The sequence below is a fragment of the Lepidochelys kempii genome, chromosome 17 (assembly GCF_965140265.1).
Source record: "Lepidochelys kempii isolate rLepKem1 chromosome 17, rLepKem1.hap2, whole genome shotgun sequence".
Lineage (NCBI taxonomy): Eukaryota > Metazoa > Chordata > Testudines > Cheloniidae > Lepidochelys > Lepidochelys kempii.
Genome location: NC_133272.1, coordinates 8,170,580 through 8,189,605, shown reverse-complemented (window position 1 = coordinate 8,189,605; position 19,026 = coordinate 8,170,580). Strand labels below are relative to the sequence as shown.

The following is a 19,026-nucleotide window of genomic DNA, read 5'->3' as shown; positions in this document are numbered from 1 at the left end:
ATTTGCATAGGTGAACACAGACCCAAACCCTTGGATCTTAAGAACAATGAAAAAGCAATCAGGATCTTAAAAGAAGAATTTTAATTAAAGAAAAAGTAAAAGAATCACCTCTGTAAAATCAGAATGGTAAATACCTTACAGGGTAATCAGATTCAAAACATAGAGAATCCCTCTAGGCAAAACCTTAAAGACCCCAAAACAGGAATATACATTCCATTCAGCACAGCTATTTTACCAGCCATTAAACAAAAGGAAATCTAATGCATTTCTAGTTAGATTGCTTACTAACTTTTTACAGCAGTTCTGAAGAGCATTCCTGATCTGTTCCCAGCAAAAGCATCACACAGACGGACAGACCCTTTGTTCCCGCTCCCCCCCCCAGCTTTGAAAGTATCTTGTCTCCTCATTGGTCATTTTGGTCAGGTGCCAGCAAGGTTATCCTATCTTCTTAACCCTTTACAGGTGAAAGGGTTTTGCCTCTGGCCAGGACGGATTTTATAGCACTGTGGACAGAAAGGTGGTTACCCTTCCCTTTATATTTATGACAGTAGGTAAGGGTAATACCTTTTTATTGGACCAACTTCTGGTGGTGAAAGAGCTACACAGAGTTCTTCTTCAGGTCTGGGAAAGATACTCAGAGTGTCACACCAGCTAAATATAAGATGGAACAGATTGTTTAGCATAAGTAGTTAACACACAGATTCTAAGACAATGTAAGATGAAGTGGCCCATTAACACCCCTGTCGTCATAGGATAAAGAGGGAGATTAGTGGGTTAGAGATTGTTGTAATAAATCATAAATCCTGTGTCTTTATGAAGACCATGATTTTTAGTGTCTAGCAAAGTTATGAATTCAAGCTCCCAGGCTTGTCTTTTGAAGGTGGTATGCAGAGCCTTTGATAAGTGCAGCAAAGTCAATGGACAAGTTCATCTCTGGCATAACTCCATCAAAGTCAATTTAACTTCCTTGAATCAAAATGATTTTTTGCTGTTTTGTTGTCATTCAAGGCTTACTGAAAATGACAATGAATGATCATATTGAGAGACCGGCTCTAAACTGTAAGCGAGACAAGGTAGTGTAACTGTCAGAGTCATTGGAGTTACACTAAATGTACATGAGTGGAAATGAGATCAGAATCTGGGGCCAGATCCTCAGCTTGTGTGTATCAGCATTGAAATTATTGGGCCAAATCCCCAGCTGGTAAAAACTGTCACAGCTCCATTGAAGTCAATAGAGCTATGCTGATTTATACCAGCTGTGAATCTGGTCCCTAGTCCCCAAACTTTTATTGGAATCACACCAGATTTATACCAGTGAAGGTGAATCAGGCCCTACCTTTTTAGTGTCCAGATCAGACAATAGCCCCTTTCAAAAAAAAAAAAAAAAAAAAAGTGCTCTGGGGACTGTGGGAAATATGTGGCCCTTATTGATTACTAGATAAATAGGAGACAACCTTGAACTTGTATTCAGATAAACTTCTTTTTGCTAAGCTCTAACGGTGGGAAGAGAAAAATCTTTGCAACAAATGCGCAGCAAATAATGTTTGGAATTGCTGCATCATCTTCATTGATGCCCTTAAAGTTTCCATGCAAGGATGGCAGAGGGAAGGATCTGCCACTATTAAAAATGAGAAGAAACAGGGTTGTGTAAGACCAACCCAAGACAATGACCCAGACGCACAGCTGGTGTAAACTGATGCAACTCCATTGGAGTCAGTGGGCCAGATCCCCAGTGGGTGTGATTTGGCGGCATTTCTTTGAAGTCAAGGGAGATACACTTATGCCAGCTGACGATCTGGCCCCGGGTGTGGGACCCGCCACAGAACCTTTCTCTCACAAAATGGAAGGTGAAAGTGTAATTCCAAATCCCACTGCCCCTGCAACTCCTGTCAGGTTTCCCACTCTTTGTAGTGTGCAGGGAAAACATTTATCTGTGCCCACAAATCTCAATCAGTCGGGCAATCAGGCGCATCAGCACTCCTAGGGAATACCATTTCCTTTGAAAGGCTTTATCAATCCATCTGGTGTGCGCTCAGCCCTAACTTCTCTCTTGATTAATTATCCTGGCTTACCCCTAGTTGACTTTGATGCTTGCCTGTTGAAACAAGCCCTCTGAATACAGGAAATGTTCTTTTAATCAAAATAGCGCACGATGCTACCCGCTAGGCCTGTCATGGAGCCTAATGACGGCTTATGCCCTTCGTTGGAGAGAATGATCAGCTACCTTGAAGCATGGCTGGCCAAGATAATCAAGCCACTCTTTTCCCCTCCCTCCCCCCCACTATTTTACTTGAATTTTTTTAATGTACTCTTGTTTTATCCCATGCAAACAAGCGCTGAGCATAATAAGCAAATACCATGTTACTCAACCATAGCACCTGATCATGCAAATTGTACTGAGCATAGAATGAAATTTCTCCATGGGCACAGGCCTGGCACCAGGCAAGTGAACCACTTAAGACCCATTTTAAGTCCACAAGAGTAGGGCTAGAGTGGGAGTTGAGTGATGCAAGGGTCTGTGCATTGGAATAAATTTCACCCTCAGCAGTCCCAAAGCTCATTATTAAGTGTCCCGGTCCAAGTATGCATAGATGGGCCTGCTTTTCTATAATCCATTCTGCAGGCACCATTTGACCTTTAGGGGCAAAGGCAAGAAATAATTTTCATCTTAAATATCATTGATTTTTTTTTTCATTGCAACCTACTGCTTTTAGCAAGAGGTGAGCAGAATTCTGAAGAGAAGACATTAAGGGACTATTTAAAACCCAGGGAAGTCAGTGGGAGCCTTTCCCTAGATGGGGGCTTTGGATCAGCCCCTAGGGCATCAGCTGATCATTTAACTGATTTATGCTCTATTTTGAGAGGACAAAAAAAGAGTCAAAAGGCTTTGTTTAATAAAAAGGTTTTTGTTTCCTGATCTCATACGTGTCTTCACAGGGATCCTTTAACCCCCATCCTCAAACTGGTTGCTAACTAGAGTTTTGCTCTGAGTGTTCAGAAGGACATGAGTGCTGATGTTGAAAGCATAATGCTAGTGGTTCCAATGGTAAAGTTCTGTGCCAAGCCATGTGCAGGTAGACACACTCACCTTAAATGCACAAGGCCCAGGGCTAAAATAGCTTTGTATCCAGCCACAGCTGAATGCATAAGACAGCATGGCCACTTAGTCATTGCACATATACAGCGATGAGCATTAAAATCAGACCCTTCATCTCCAAGACGTACATCTCCTTGGGTTGAGGCCTGTTGCTAGAACAGTCAGTAGGAGGAACCTTATGCACTTGAGCAGATTGACCATCCCAGCTAATAGTGGAGAGTGGCACATACAAGCGGTGGCTTAAATAGGTCAAAGTAGGAGGAGGACCCTACCATTTTCTTGGAAACTACTGTTGTGGTGGTGGTGTGTGGTGAAGAAGGGCATTATAATATCTTATGAGGATGGGCTGCTGCAGGAGGAAGAGAATGGGTACAAAAGAAGAAATGTATCTGGAAGGCGTTCAGTGTGTGTGTGGAGGAGGGCGAGAAGAGGGTATGCCTCAGATGGTCTCCACTCCCATTCCTAAATAGGTAAATGCCACTGTTTAGACTTGGTCAGGATGGGAAATCTGTATTGATTGACAGACCAATAAAAATGGGGGGCCAGGGTGCTCCTTCCTCAGGAAAGTCTGAAATGTCCAATGCAAATTCCTGTATGTATAAGATTTTGAGACATTTCGAAGGAGAGATTTCATGCGAAGCCTATCCGGGATTCATCTTCCCTCTCCTAGCCTTTCACAGGATCCTTCCGGCAGACCAAAAGTGGATGGGGCTTATCTATGTAGCTTGGTGGTAGGCTTTGCTCTCTGACCTATACGGTGGCTCTCCCGCTCCTGCCCTATGGACCAGTCGCAGTGCTCTATCCCCATCCTGCTGGGAGGCAGGAAGAGGAGCACAGCCGGTGTCTCTGGCTCAACAGTGAAGAATGCTGCCTTAAGTGGTTAAGCCGCCCCTTTGGGCTGGGCTCACCAGCACCACATGGCTGATCACCACATTGCTGATCTCTTATCAGATGGTTGTTTAGACTTGGAAGGGGTAAATAACTCCCAGTTCCTTTGACAACACTTAAGGCTGAGCCACCATTTTATTGCATTAGCAAACATCAGATAGTTGTGAGGCCCATCTCTAATGACATGTCATAGAGGCCTCCTGGTGGCTCCTTATCTCCCAGTTATGATGTTTATTGTTGTTCACTGAATCTACAAGGTCACCCCAGGCTTTCTCATTCTCCACCTAAAATCTGAAAATTGAAGAACTGAGTAGGCGAGATGGGAGGGGGTGGAGAGTGAAGGATCATGGAACCTTCAGGTGGAAAATAATTGACCAATGAGGGACACCAAGGGCTCATCTCTGTCCCTCCTGCCCTTGTTCAAGTGGTTCTCAGTGTATGCTCTCACCTCTCTCCCTCCTTTGGAGCCTCTGTTGAAATGCCACATGCACCTTGTCAGGAGTGGGGCTGGGGAGGTGAGGCAGGAAGAGAGAGGATGAACCGAGCAGACGAGAAAAGAAATGCAGAGGGGCATGTTGTTCTCTAGTCAGTGCTGGTGAGACTGGAGTCCTCTGTGTAGCCATCACACAGCAGAAGCAGCTGCAAGGCAAGCATCTCCTATGCTCCCCAGTAGTCAATATGCCTCAACTCTCATCTGGAGGGGCCACCTCTAGGTGCAAGAAGTGAGTCCCATTTTCTGCTGAGTGCTAGCAAGGCAGCACCAGTTGCGTGGATGATGTGAAGTGGACACCTACCTTGTAGGCATGGAGGCCCAGCAAGCTAGGAGCCTAAATACTTGTGTGGATCTGGGATTGAGATCCTCAACTCATTTTACATAGGTCACGAAAAAGCCATCAGAGGGTCATAACTCCTGGCCTGTATGTAACATGAGCTTCCCCCACCCCCACCCCCAGCAACTTTTAACTCGTGTGACTGCATTTACTCAGCAGATCTCCATACGCTTGGCTGATCTTGGCAGCATTGAAAAGGCGAATGAACTGATCTTGGAACAATTTCTCCCATAGGCTGGGCACACACAGGCCCTTTTTTTGCAACATCTGGCGTGAAAACTATTTTCCCACTGTGTTCCCCATTGCAACTCTTGAGACCTTGGGCATGATCCAACACCCATTGACTTCAGTGGGAGTTGGATTGGGCCCCGATGAGTGTCCTTAACTACCAAGTCAGCTGACAGGATTGGACCCAGTGTACTGGTTGCATAAAAATCTTCTAAGAGCTATCGGCCCAATCTGCAACCTTGGAGTATTTCCCTTTGAATTCATTGGGGCTAATGGGAATTAGTATAAACAGGACTGATCTCGATGATCCAGAGCCTTTAGGGGACTAACTCTCATTCATTCCAAGGGGAGTTAGGTCCCTGAATACTTTTGAGGATCTTAGCACAATAAACGGACCTACTGGGATGTGTAGAATACTAGCAGAAATCCGTGGCGCTGAGGCTGCTTGGCACATTGGAGCCCTGGTTCAGGACAGAATGTTCTGCTCCTGTAATATTATGGAAGGAAAGGCAGCATACGAATTACTGTCTGTATCACTCTGAACGTTTTATGAACACCTGAATGGTCCTGGAAGCTCAATCCCGAGTGTCATAAAATCATCCAGGTCCCATGACTCCACCTCTGCACATTGCAACATTTTTTTCTGTTCGCTCTCTAACTCATGCATCCTGCTTGTTCCCTCCCAGTGTCCCCTGCAAGCCTGGTGATGTTCCACACCTCACTTATTCTGCACCTAGCAACAGGAACTTATTTTCCACAACATCACGCCGGTAACCAACGAAGTCCGAGGCGTGTTGCCATAGCGAAGCTCAGCCAGCTTGTCTAGTGCCATAGCGAGAAGCCCATTAACCTGAAAAAGACTGGCGCTTCAAGACTAATTGCCACCCTTCTGTGACTTGACAGGACCGAAGTGCCTACGCCCAGAGACTGTGCTTTTCCATTTCCTTCATGCAGTATTTCCAAGAGATGTCTTGAGGATTTAAGTATTTGCCTTTGAGAGGGCATTGGCTCTCATGAGAAAATAAGAACAAAATGTACTGATGACTGACAGAAGAGGAAGACAAAGATCAAAACTATTTAAGTTATATTCCTTCACCAAATGGACTGATGAGACTTGGAGCAGTTACGTGGAGTTTGGAAGAAGGAATCGCATGTGCTGTTGAACTGAGCCAATTAAACTGTAAATATAGATAAACTTCTCTCCGATCCTTCCATCTCCATCTATACATAGAGAGTTATATTAAAGAAGTAAATTTTGTCCAATGGATGTAAACTACTGTAATTAAGTGCAATTTCCCCACCTGTATATATTGCCAACATTTTTCTTATTTCTCTTTTTGTAAAGGTCAGAACTGAAGGTCTTTCTTTCTTTTTCTTTCTTTAAATGAACAAAATCGTGAGGAAACACCTGGGCCTAGTAAATTGTGAGGACAGACATAAGCTCATCCTTTGTACAGCTGTTACTAAAGGCTGACAAATCGTGGTTTGGTCAATAGTCCAGGCAAATATGAACCCAAATTTAGTGAAGGACCAGGAATGAAATACATAACCCAACCTCTGGCTACCCAGCAACCATGAAATGCACCATCCATCTGGTGGCTACTGCCAATATGCAAGAGCTCAAAAATTTCTGATATTCCCTGACATGTAGGCATTTTGAGTGAGAATGTTTAGGGGCAAGGGAAGAGGGAATTAAAACATGTGGACTGCTTTGGGAGTTTTCAGCTTACAGATGTGGGCAGTTTTCAAATGAGCCTGTAGCATTTGCTGCTATGTACCTGAATGGGCTGGTAACAATACTTTTTAGTGAGAACTTTCTACACCTCTGAAGGGGTTTGGAGAAATCCTGATCTTCTTTGGAGCTGGGGGGAAGAGTGAGAAGTGAAATTCCAATATCACCTCCGGAAGTGGGAAGGGGTTTGTTGCCTAATATCACCTGGTCTCCTGCCCAATAAAATCTATTAATATAAGCCAATTATCTTACATTCAAGCCTTGTTAACTTTCCCTTTACAATTAACAAGCCAAGGCCATAGTTCTGATGCTACTTCCTAGCCTGTTGCTGGCTTTCCCTCCTCTGCAATTGGATACAATATCTCTAGTGCCAGGAGTGGGAGTGTTTCATGCTGACAGCCAGATACCCATTGCCACAAAGAGCCTCATTGTCATACCATGACTCAGACTGAATAGTGTCTTGCTCAGCAAGTAATGCCTTTGAATTCAGTAGGACTACGCATAGTGTGAGGTACTACTTAGTCCAGTATGGATAAAGGTATCACAACCTGGCCCTAAACCGGAAAAGTACATGCTGGAAAATGACCATAAAGGGGCTGTGATGGCTTTGAGTGCATATCTCCATTGCCACCCATTGATGCACTGGCAGAACTGCTGTATTGGGCTGTTCTTTACTTGTTGGCTGTAGAGGTATTTGAGAAAGTTATTTCCTGGAAGAGGGGAGAATTATTAAGCTAAAGGCCCATTTGGGAGGGGTGTGTAGCTAACAAATTTTTTATCTCTTCCCATTCCAACTTCATTTCAACAGAAGACTGGAGTCTAATCCTGCTTCCTTTGAAATCCATAACGAAACTTTCCTTAACATTGGAGGGACCAGAATTAAGGCCTTTGGCAAGGAGACCAAGTGATCAACTAGTAGCCAGCAGGGGAGCGCACAAATAACAAATTCCTCTGGGTCCTCCTCCAAACTTGGAGCGAGATACTGGAACTTTTCTCCATCCTGCTAACCGCTCTAGAATGTAAATCAGACAGCTAGCATCTCCCCAGCTTGTAGCTACTATAGGAAAAAAGGGATACTGGGCCAGACCCTCAGCTGATTGTAAATCAGCATACTTCTATTGAAGTCAGTGGAGTGACACTGATTTACACTAGCTAAGGATCTGGTGTAAAATTTTCAAAAGTGCCTAAATCCCATTTTCAAAGGGACTTAGGGACCTGCATCTTGTTTACTTGCAATGATACGTAGGTTCCTAAATGCCTAAGTCACTTGAAAATTGGACAGGCTCCTAAACCATTTAGACACTTCTGAAAAGTTTTTTACCAGGTGCCTTAATTCCAAACTCCATGAGCAATTAAAAAGGGTAAACCTCATTAGAGTCTTCCTGTGAACAGAATGATCAATACTAAATATAAAAGAAGCAGATTCTCTTTTGGGGGCAGGGACCATCTTTTACTTTTGTGTTTGTACAATGCCTAGCACAACGGGGTCCCAATCCTCATTGGGATTAGTAAGAATTACTGGATGACAAATAATAAATCATTATGAACTGGAAAGCCATCTTTGGAATGAAATTTATTTTGATGCATACTATAATTAAATACCATTTCTTCTGGCTCACTGTCGGTGTGTGATGTATATCTGAGGCACAGGTAATATTGCATTAATATCCTCATCCCTTCATTGACAAAAACAAGATGAATTTAAATGTTTGCAAAGTAATTCTAGGGTAGACCTGTCATAAGCACAAGGTGAGTGCTTGTAACTGCCATACTACAGATGTTGATTCAACAGGCTGTGTGGAAAGCAGAATGAGTTTTCTCATCAAAGAATAAAGCTAAATGTTTCCCTCGCTCTTGAAACATTGATCTTGATTTCCAGTTGGCCAGATTTAATAAATCAAATATTTCATATTACTATCGCAGATTTAATCTGAAAAAGAAATGGGCTCCAGAAAAAACGTTTTATTCTGGCTTGCCAGCAGCCCAAAGTTTGGGGGTGTTTATATCTGGGATTTGGACTCACTCCATTATAAAGACAGGGGCCATTTACAAAGTCCAGTTCAGAATTCAAAATTAGAGCACCTTTGTCTGAAATTTTGGGGCCATATCTCTAGTGGATTGAACCTGGAGCTGAAAGTCAGGGAACTAAAGTTTAATACCAGCTATGGCACTAACGGTGTTGACATTATTCTACCAAGGCTTGGACCTCAGCCATCAACTGACTGTGACACCTAACTATAATCATTAAGTAAGTCACTTAGGATGTAACATTCAAAAGGGTAGACAAAGAGCTCCCATCCGGATAATCTCTCTGTGACTCATTTACCCCATCTATAAAACGGGGGTGAAGGACGCTTACCTTTGTAAAATTCTTTGAGGTCTTTGATTGCAAAGTGCTAGATAGGTGCAGAGTATTGCTGGTTTATTAAATCCTGCTCTTTGTCAAATGAACAACTACAAGACTATTAAAGCACAAAAAGGAGGAGCTTCAGGCCCAGATCCTCAAAGGTGTATTAAAGGCTCCTAATTTCCTAATTCTGGGCCTAACCAACTTTGCGGATCTGGGCTTCAATGTTTTGGGTTAATCTGCATCGGTGTCTTAGTTTGGGCACTTATCTGAAATTTGTCTGTCTGAACCTGTTTGTTCAAGAATATCCGGCTTAGAATCTTGGGGCAATGGCTTTCTTGGGAGATTTCGGGTGTCCCTTGGTTCTCGCTGGAGCAGAAACACCGCTATAAGGAGAACTTTTCTTGTGAAGTGTCTGTATTTCTGCATCCTCTCCAGCCAGTAGTTGGAAGCATAAAGCTGAAAGCAATTAACAAGCATCAAAACTATAAGAGTCTAAATGACAATGATCAAATAGTTCTTTAATTAATAAAGCTTTTGGGAAAAGATTCAGCTCAGTTTAAGTGCAGCTGTTTGCAGTTCCCTGGGGACCAATCCCTCTCCCTTCAGCTGAACTGAATTCGACAATGAATTTTTGACAGTTTCATGCTATGTACTGAAAAGAAAAGGAGGACTTGTGGCACCTTAGAGACTAACCAATTTATTTGAGCATAAGCTTTCGTGAGCTACAGCTCACTTCCGATGAAGTGAGCTGTAGCTCACGAAACCTTAAGCTCAAATAAATTGGTTAGTCTCTAAGGTGCATCCGATGAAGTAAGCTGTAGCTCACGAAAGCTTATGCTCAAATAAATTGGTTAGTCTCTAAGGTGCATCCGATGAAGTGAGCTGTAGCTCACGAAAGCTTATGCTCAAATAAATTGGTTAGTCTCTAAGGTGCCACAAGTACTCCTTTTCTTTTTGCGAATACAGACTAACATGGCTGCTACTCTGAAACATGCTATGTACTGCTGATGAAACAGTCTGAACTTTACTCTTAAATATTGGCAATTTCACAATGCATTGGGCTTAGCTGCAGACAAAAGACCACGTTCAGATCCTGTTATTAATGCTGACTAGTATCTTACTCCGTGAGTGTCCCCACTGAAGTTTATAGGCCAGATCCCTGGGGCTGGGGTGTAAATCAACATGGTTCCACTGAAGTCATTGGAATTATGCCAGTTTATACCATTTAAACCAGCTGAGGCTATGGCTTAATGGTACTCCACATGGAGTGAGATACTACCCAGCATTAGTAGTAAGAGAATCTGGCCCTAAATAACTTGCTATGTCTTATCGATGCTTTGGGCAGAATGCTACTTTTTGTTTTGCATCCCATGTGGTCTCACTTCTGAACCATCTTTAAAACGGTCATAAAATGATGATTTTTTTAAAAAAAAGAATAAATTTTGTTTTTCAAATACACTGTTATTTGAAGTGCCCATTTCCTACTTCTTTCCCCAAATGAAAACCATACCCTAGAGAAAGGGGAAGAACAGAGGGCAAATGAGAATCTCTATGACAGACGCCTGGCAAGATGGAGATTACTAGATGTGAGGACCTCAGAAACATAATAAATACTACAAGGCAGATAAGAAAGTGAAAGGACACAAGGGTGAGAAGATGTGGGTGGAAAATGCAGTCAAGCCAGGGAAACATTTATATCAGAGCCAAACATTTACCAGCCTCTCTGGAAAGGGGAAAACCAAGATGGTGGCTGAAAATTCAAATAACTCAGCATTTAATGGAGGCAACAGTAAGCAATACCATACAAGATACAGGCCGTGAACCTGCATGCAGGCAGACCTCGGCACCATGCAGAGCCCCACTAAAGTCAATGGGGCATTGTGTGGGTGCAAGAATGAACTTGGGCACAGCCACTGGCAGAATTAAAGCCTTCTGATATTGATGTAGCAGAAGTGGTAAGAGACAGAAAATCCGAATTTAGATCAGAGCTGGTTCTGAGTTCCTGTGCGTCAGCAAGTCTAGGAAACATCAGCAAGACAGAAGCCTCAGTTGAGCGACGAGTCTCATCTCTTTCATTTGCTAGAAAGACACAGCATTATGCAGCCTTGGGACTCTTCTCCCACCCTATGTCTGTCTTGTCTGTTGTTCCTGTAAGCTCTTCTGAGCAAGGGCTGTCTCTTACGTGTTTTTACAGCACCTAGGGGTCTTGGCTGAGGCCCGAGGTTCTGCAGTAATACAAATAATAACCAGCTATGGAATTTCATGAAAGATTATTTACTTCCTGGCATATATTTATGAAGGCTGCAACTATAATAGTTCTGACTTATTTAGATTATTAATATGGTGAACACTATTGTTAAGATTAAGAACTAAAACATTTCCCATCTTCATGAAATGATTCAAGAGGCTTCTCCACCCTAGAAACGTTCATTGGCTAATCTATCTCCTTTTACAGAGTCATTCTGTATAACATACCATCGCTTGCAGCCCACACAGTCTGTGGTTGCATGGGGGACCGGGGGGCGGAGAGCCGAAGATCATGAAGTGAACGGGAGTCTTTCCATTGACTTCAGTGAGGGCATTGGATCAGACCCCAGGCCTCATGTGCCTAAGTGCTTTCCTGAATCGGGGCTTAAGTGAAACTGAATTCTGCTCTGTCACAAAAGACTCACTGAGCTCATTCATGCAGCTGGTTTAGACATACTGGGTCTGCAATCACTTAATGAGCAAATATGAGGATTCTCAGGTTGCATCTACAGGAATGAGATTGTACTTTTTTGTGATTACTAGTGCTATAGGTACCACATCCCAAAAGGCTACCAGCCACCCGGACTACCTTGTAGGCACTGAACTCATCTATGATGGACAAAATTTACATGGGTGCAACTCATCACAGAATTTGTGCCATTCTTTCTAATGTGACCATTTTATTAATTATTCCTAAATAACAGTAAGTGAGGGCAGCGGAAGGAGAACAAACCTAAAATACACAAGATACTACAGTACCAAAACGAATAATGCAAAAGCAACCCATGTCACTTTTCGGTCACTGTTTAGCTTGTTCAGGATGAAATGCAATCTGTTTGCTTTACAAAATTGAGCATGAACTGAAAGGGATTTTTATTTTGTCTGATGTGCCCCCCCAAAAAAGGAAAACAGTGTTATCTTTCATTTTAGAAGTAATCCTGTATTAACTGCTCCTAATAAAACCAGTATTTTTTAAAAAGTGTATAGCTCTACTATGTATTTTTGTCACACAACTGTGGTAATGGGTATGTACAGATGCTAGAACAACAGGGCCCCAATCTCAAGTGAGACCTCCAGGTGTTCTCATAACACACACAGTAATATGCATGGTAAATGTGCCATCAAATTTTTAAGAGAGATGCAGTTTTCATAATGTTCAAGGACCCTCTTCTCTGACTTCCTTTCCTGGGGGTGTTTAGGTTTTTGTGTGTGTTAGTGATGGAATTGTTGTGAAGAGAAGAGTGACAAATGCTGGTTACATGACAAAGTTCATCTATGAGCAATAGAATTTTACAAGGCAAGATAATTATTTTACAGTTCAAAACTTTAACAAGGGAATTCCTTGTGAATGGAGATCCGTACATGGCTGCAAGATAAATTTTTATAGATCACTTCTTTATATTAGTAACAACCCGCATTCTGACTCGCTACAAAACAAAGGGCCACCACTTTACATTCGCGATTACTGCCACCTATAAGAATAATAAAGCAAATCATTAGCAGCTGACTTTTCCATGACACCCAGTGGGGCAATAATGCCATTATTACATGACAATAGATGGTTAGGAGCACAGCAGGTCAAAAGACCCATAATTATGTTCTAATTCGCCTTTACAGTGAATATGTAGAGTTGGATTAAAAAAAGAAACCCTAAGAATTCTTATTATAATCAACCAAATAAAAGTCATAACAACACCCCTGAATCTGCTCTAACTCACACTGGGGTGGGCAGTACCTTGAACCACCTGACAATATGGGGCCTAAAAAGGTGGCTTAAAGCCACCTTCCCCTCCCCCAAATCATTCCATCCTGTCCTAAATGAAAGGATGGGAAAATTGGTCTCGATGACACACTGCACCAGCCCTGTGCATTCAAAGATCATGAACCCCAAAATAATGAGATTGAGATTGTAAAAAATAATAAATGTTCTGTTCTTATGTCTTGTGGTTCCTGAGCCTTTAGGAGTCTAAAACCCGAAGCTTTTCCTCTGCAACAGTGAGGGCTAGAAACATCTTTCTGACCCTACCCTCAGTGAGAGCTGAAATTCTCACGTAATCTGTGACCCTAGGAGCTGGGGCTTTACAGAAAAGACCAAATACCATGAACTCTGTGATCAGATCATGAGAGTTGCCACCCTGGGCTTGATGTGGTCCTTTGGAATCACGAGAAAGCACCACCAAATTACAAACACCAGATTCCCTGCTGCAGCATTTAGATGGATAGCTCTCCCAGGGACACGCTGAAGGTAATGGGAGGTTTCTGGGCATTGATACTGAAGGATCTGGCCCACGTTTAATTATTGTTTTAAAAACAGAACCATGTAGGAATAAAGTACAAAGGGCAAATTTTCTCTCTCTCTCTCTCTTCCATTTTGCCCTCAAATGGATATCAATTACTGTACAAAAGTAGCTTTGTGGTCCACTTCTGGCCTCTGGCCAGCACAGTAGTGTTCACAGAACAGCTGTCCAGCTGTGTGTATGTATTACTCCTGCCGGGAGAATGAATAATAAGGGAAGGTGTTTTGTGGCTGGGCTCTAACATGCAACAGTGTTGGGGGCAGTTTACACATATTTCACAGGGGGGAACCTAAGGCATGGAGTGGAGAAGTGACTTGCCCAGTGTCACACAGCCAGTCAGTGGCAGAACTGGAACCCAGGAGTCCTGCATCCCACCCTCCACTACGCTAACCTCTAGTACCAATCTCCAGGGCCTCCTTCTGCAAAGTGGCATGAGCCTAGAGAACTTGCTCAGCAGAAAATGCTGCTACAATCCTTCCACAATGGCCTGATAACAAACTGGTTTCTGTTCCACGTTCTGTTTGCTTTCTCCTGATCAGATGGCTCTCGGGACGAAACCAACAGGCATTCCCATTGGCTCTGGGGCAGTGTGCGGCAAAGAGCTTCTCAAAAGTTTGGTGGTGAGCCTCTGTAGCTGCAAGTCTGACAAGAGGGGCGGGAGGCGGCATGACCCCTTTGTTACCCCCCAGAAGAAAGTGAGGCAAGGCTGACACCTGTTCAGACAAGTCAATCCCATTTACCAATTGTCTTGTATTTGCTCTGAAGGAGCACTGGTGATACTGCAGGCTAAGCTGAGTCAAAATCAGGTTACCGCCTCCTTTGGCACCACTTGCATTAGAGCCGTGATAGTGTGGCTCTGGTTTTGGATTTTATCTGAGAGCAGCTGCACGGGGTTTTCCCCCCATCAGTGAGTGAATAATAATTGGCATTTAGAACACTTATAATCCTTAGATCTTGTTTTATAGACAGGGGAACTGAGGCACAGAGCGGTGACGTGACTTGCCTGACGCGGCACAGCAGGTGGGCCAAAGGATTCTGGCCTCTTGACTCCCACTCTGGTGCCCCGTGTGCAGGAACTTGTTGTGGAGTTTCAGCCATTCCCTCGTGCTTGTTGGAACACCTCTGTCTGTGACCCACTGATCTTCTCTCCTCTGCGTGTGGCCCAACAGAAAGGCGGTACAGTTGCAGTGAACTCCTCTTCTATCCCCGTATCATTGTTTCATTTCAGACATCCCATCGTGCCGTAAAGACAAGTGGGACTGGTCCGGAACTTGTGCAAATCCGCATCATGCACTAAGGAGTCTGGTCCTGGGCTGAACTCTAGGACTGATGTTGTGCTGACTCACACAAGCTGAGGACCTGATCCAACCAGGTTTGGATTTGAAACACCCGTCGAGAGGTGAAAGGATCCATACCCATTGCCAATCCCTGAACCATCTCGTCCCTTTAGATTTTCATCCCAATTTAATTGTCCGTTTTTCATCCTCAGAGTTTCTTTGGGAACTTTCTTCTCGAAAACTACAGCAATCCACTCTGAGTTCTCAAGCAGATGCCAAAGACAAGAAGGAATAATGCCAGCTTATGTTCTGCTCTAACCATTAGGGATCTAGCTTTCAACTGACAGCTCCTCTATATTTAGCTATTTCAGCAACTCCAAAAATGTTTGGCACAGATAGATGTAAACTTAATAGTCCAGTTAAACAACAGCAAACTACTCTGGAACACGTAACTTTTCAAATCTTGTTCTACCAGTTCAGCTGGTTAGCCAAGAACTAAAGGCCCAATTCTTCTGGCATACTGAAGTCAATGGAGAATGCTGACATTTCAGTAACAGCAGGATTGGACCCTGTGGTAATATGTGGCTCTTCACTATGCATAAAGAAATACAGTGAGTTCCTTTCCATCTTGCTCCCAGAATGCTTTGCAGAAAAGCATCATGCATCGCTTGCAAACACTTTCTATCACATGTTTTTAGGCAAGCCCTTCTGTCAGCATTGTTAATATGTGCTATCAGAGATACTTTATTATGAGATGGGTCAAAAGGGAAAGCATTGTTTCTCCTCTGTGGACAGCAAATATGCTCCGCTCTTTGAAGTCTTTGAGAAGATTTGCTTAGACTGATGTCAGAGTTTGACTGGTACACAGAAAGGAATTCAGAAATTGATTACATTTGTAGGCCCGTATGTTAGTACACATTGTTAGCTCCCATCTATCTGTATTGTGTTTGTGTCTCAAGATCAGATATGCGGCGACTGTAGAAGTCTTTACATTAGGCTGGTGGTGTCGCTTTTGAACCTATGCATTGTTTGTATATACTGTGTTCTGTGATTTATCTCATGCATTGACCAGACAGATGTCTTTGCAATAGTGTGGCAGCCTCAAAAACCTTGAGACGTGGCAGGACATGAATGAAAAAATGTTTGTAATCATAACGACAGTAATGAATTGAGAATATTTATACTAACATCTTACTTTTATATGGCACCATATTCATACCTAAGAACCTCAAAGTGCTCTACAGATGAATGAATACAGAATACTTCATCCACCAGTGAAATGCAGCCACCTCTGGGGAGAAATGTGACAATCATTTGAAAACACACAGCCATTTAGGGTTTAATTTAAATTGAAAATAAAAGGGGAATTCAGGTAGAAAAAGTTAATTAGAAGAGCTGAAATATAGCCAGGAAACCAGGTTTACCACCCTTCCTCTCCCTAAAAGACTGTTGCATGACTGCAAGTGATTAGGAATGAGGTTTTATATCGAACCCAGCAGTACAGAGCCCCCAACACCAACTAAACTGTATTGGTTTAGTACAGACATAGAGGGTAGAGTGGACTAAAGAAAAGCACTTCCTATGGAACCTAGTAAAGAAAGAGGTGCTGAGGCTCAAGTAATTAGTTGCTGGGGCTCAAGCAATTTTTTTATATTTATAACTGACATGCCAAGCCCAGAGGTGCCGGGGTTATGAACTGCCAAGCCTAGAGGGGCCGGGGCTCAGCGCTGGTGAGCCTTGGCGGTGGACCCAACTATTATTAATAATTGGAGATCTCCCATCCCATCCACATGCAATATGACAGGATCGCAGCACACACGTTATATGGCTGTCGAATACATCCAATTGTACTAAATGGCATACAACATTTTTCCTGGCAGAGGTTCCCTTTGAATTCCCCCAGGGCTGGCTGTTGGCACAAACAAAGCAAGATGCCACAGGGAGCCCTGCTCCAAGGGACCCCAAGATTCCATGCTAATTCTGCAACTCGGGGCTTGTCAACCTCCCTCTCTGAAGGCATAACTAAAGTAGCAGATGACTCAAGGCTCCTTCCAGGATCTTCAAGGCCCACAAATTTTAAGACTGGCTCTGGATCCCCCCCTCAGGTTTCAGTAAGCCTTGACCCCTCCTCCCCCATCACCCACTGGTCAACATTTGAAATACTTCTTGTCAGCCTCCCCGCAATAATTAAAAGCATAGCTGAATATATTGTTTGCTTCTATAGTTACAGTCTCTGGTGCAATCGTGTCTCCTTCCCAACCACTGTTAAAATTGCTGTATTGTGTAGCTAATCACTGTGGAGTCCTGCTGGGTAAACCTTGTAAACCTTCCCTTGCTGGTGCTCGCTGTTTGCTCGGCAAAGACTCCTTGATTTACTCCCATGCAGCCACTTAAGATCCCTTGCTTACCTTCTCACCGGTGAACCATAGGAGATCCCCAACACAGATTAGACAGACAAGACAACGCTCTGTCTGCTTTAGGAGACAAACTGACAGAAGCTTCTTGAATTGAAACTGGTTTAATTGCGTATGTTCAAAATCAATGTTTGACAACATGAAGTGAGGCACCCGCTACATTACACAGGAGTTGGAGTTGGACTATTTACTACTGGGGCAAATAGATAAACAAGTAAATAAAATCCACTGCTGAAGTGTCCAAAGATAAAGACCCATTGGGAGGCTCTGGGCTTCATCTATTCAAATGATACCCAGAGTCTGGTTGACCTCTGCTTTGTACCTTGTGTATTCATTTACTCCTATGCAAAGGGAGGGATATATTATTATTATTATTCATGTTTATTATAGTAGCGCCTAAGGACCAACCAAGAACAGGGCCCCCATTGTGCTAGGTATTGTACAAATACACAGTCGTAGAGAGTCCCTGCCCTGAAGAGGTTACAGACAAAATGGTAGTGTAACTTATGGCCACGCCGCGCAAGGGAAAATGACTAAGGGGCAAGGGAGTGGAGAATCAGGCCCAAATTCACCACACATTCCCCTCAGTGAAATGCATTCCAAGGACAATTTGATAGTTATGCAAAAAGAGAGCGGCGGTGACCAACAGGAGTAAAGAAAGCAAGAAAGGGAAGAGCATAAGCAAGTGTTGTGGATTCCCTTCTTCAGAATATTTTGAAATCCTGGACAAACAGGGTGCACGGGTGTGATAAATGAAGGCAGGGCAGCTCCCTTTTATGGACACCTAGCTAGCCAGTTAGCTGTAAAATCCCTCTCGGTAGCTGTTCTCTGCTTTCTTTACCTGTAAGGGGTTAAAAAGCCTCCCTGCATAGGTACAAAAAAGAAAAAGAAAAAAAGGGGAGTGAGCACCTGACCAAAAGAGCCAATGGGAGGGCTAGAACTTTTTAAAATTGGAAAAAAACTTCCCTTTGTTGTCCGTTGTTCTCTCTGGGCTGCAGGGACACGGAGCAGCAATGCTATAAGCAGGAATGCTGTGTAAGGTTTGAACCAGGTATGAAAAATCATCTTCCATACCTAGAAGAATTCATTGAGACAGGGAATGTTTAGATAGACGTGATCAGGTTTATTTTGGCTTGTGGATCACCTCTGTGCTAACCCCAGATGCTTTTGTTTGCTTTTAACCTTTAAGCTGAACCCCAAGAAAGCTATTTTGGGTGCTTAATTTTTGGAATTGCTCTTTTAAAATCTAGCAAAAGCCTACATTCCAGATGTATTTTCTTTCTTTTTGTTTTAATAAAATTTACCTTTTTTAAGAACAGGATTTGGATTTTTGCATCCTAAGAGGTTTGTGCATATGCTGTTTGATTAGCTGGTGGCAACAGCTAATTTCCTTTGTTTTCTTTCGCAGCTCTTCCCCAGAGCAGGGTGAAAGGGCTTGAGGGTACCCCACAGGAAGGAATTCCCAAGTGCTCCTTCCTGGGTTCACAAGGGTTTTTTTGCATTTGGGTGGTGGCAGCGTTTACCAAGCCAAGGTCAGAGAAAAGCTGTAACCTTGGGAGTTTAATACCAAGGAGTGGCCAGTATTCATTTTTAGAATCTTTGCAGGCCCCCACCTTCTGCACTTGAAGTGCCAGAGTGGGGATTCAGCCTTCACAACAGGTTGCAA

General features: G+C 43.2%; 1 protein-coding gene across 6 annotated transcripts in view; it reads left to right on the top strand.

Annotated features, from left to right (window-relative positions):
• The window catches only part of HNF1B (HNF1 homeobox B), a 71,773-nt gene extending 53,150 nt beyond the window's left edge, over positions 1 to 18,623 (top strand). For 3 of the 6 annotated variants that reach the window (XM_073315737.1, XM_073315734.1, XM_073315733.1), the window contains exon 9: positions 5,730 to 8,388. In XM_073315737.1, coding sequence (XP_073171838.1) covers positions 5,730 to 5,750 — 21 coding nt within the window. In that variant the 3' untranslated portion in view covers positions 5,751 to 8,388. Of the gene's footprint in view, positions 1 to 5,729; positions 8,389 to 14,897 lie in introns of those variants that run through there. The other 3 variants (XM_073315736.1, XM_073315732.1, XM_073315735.1) reach the window with 3 other exon arrangements.
• Positions 18,624 to 19,026: the final 403 nt, after the last annotated feature.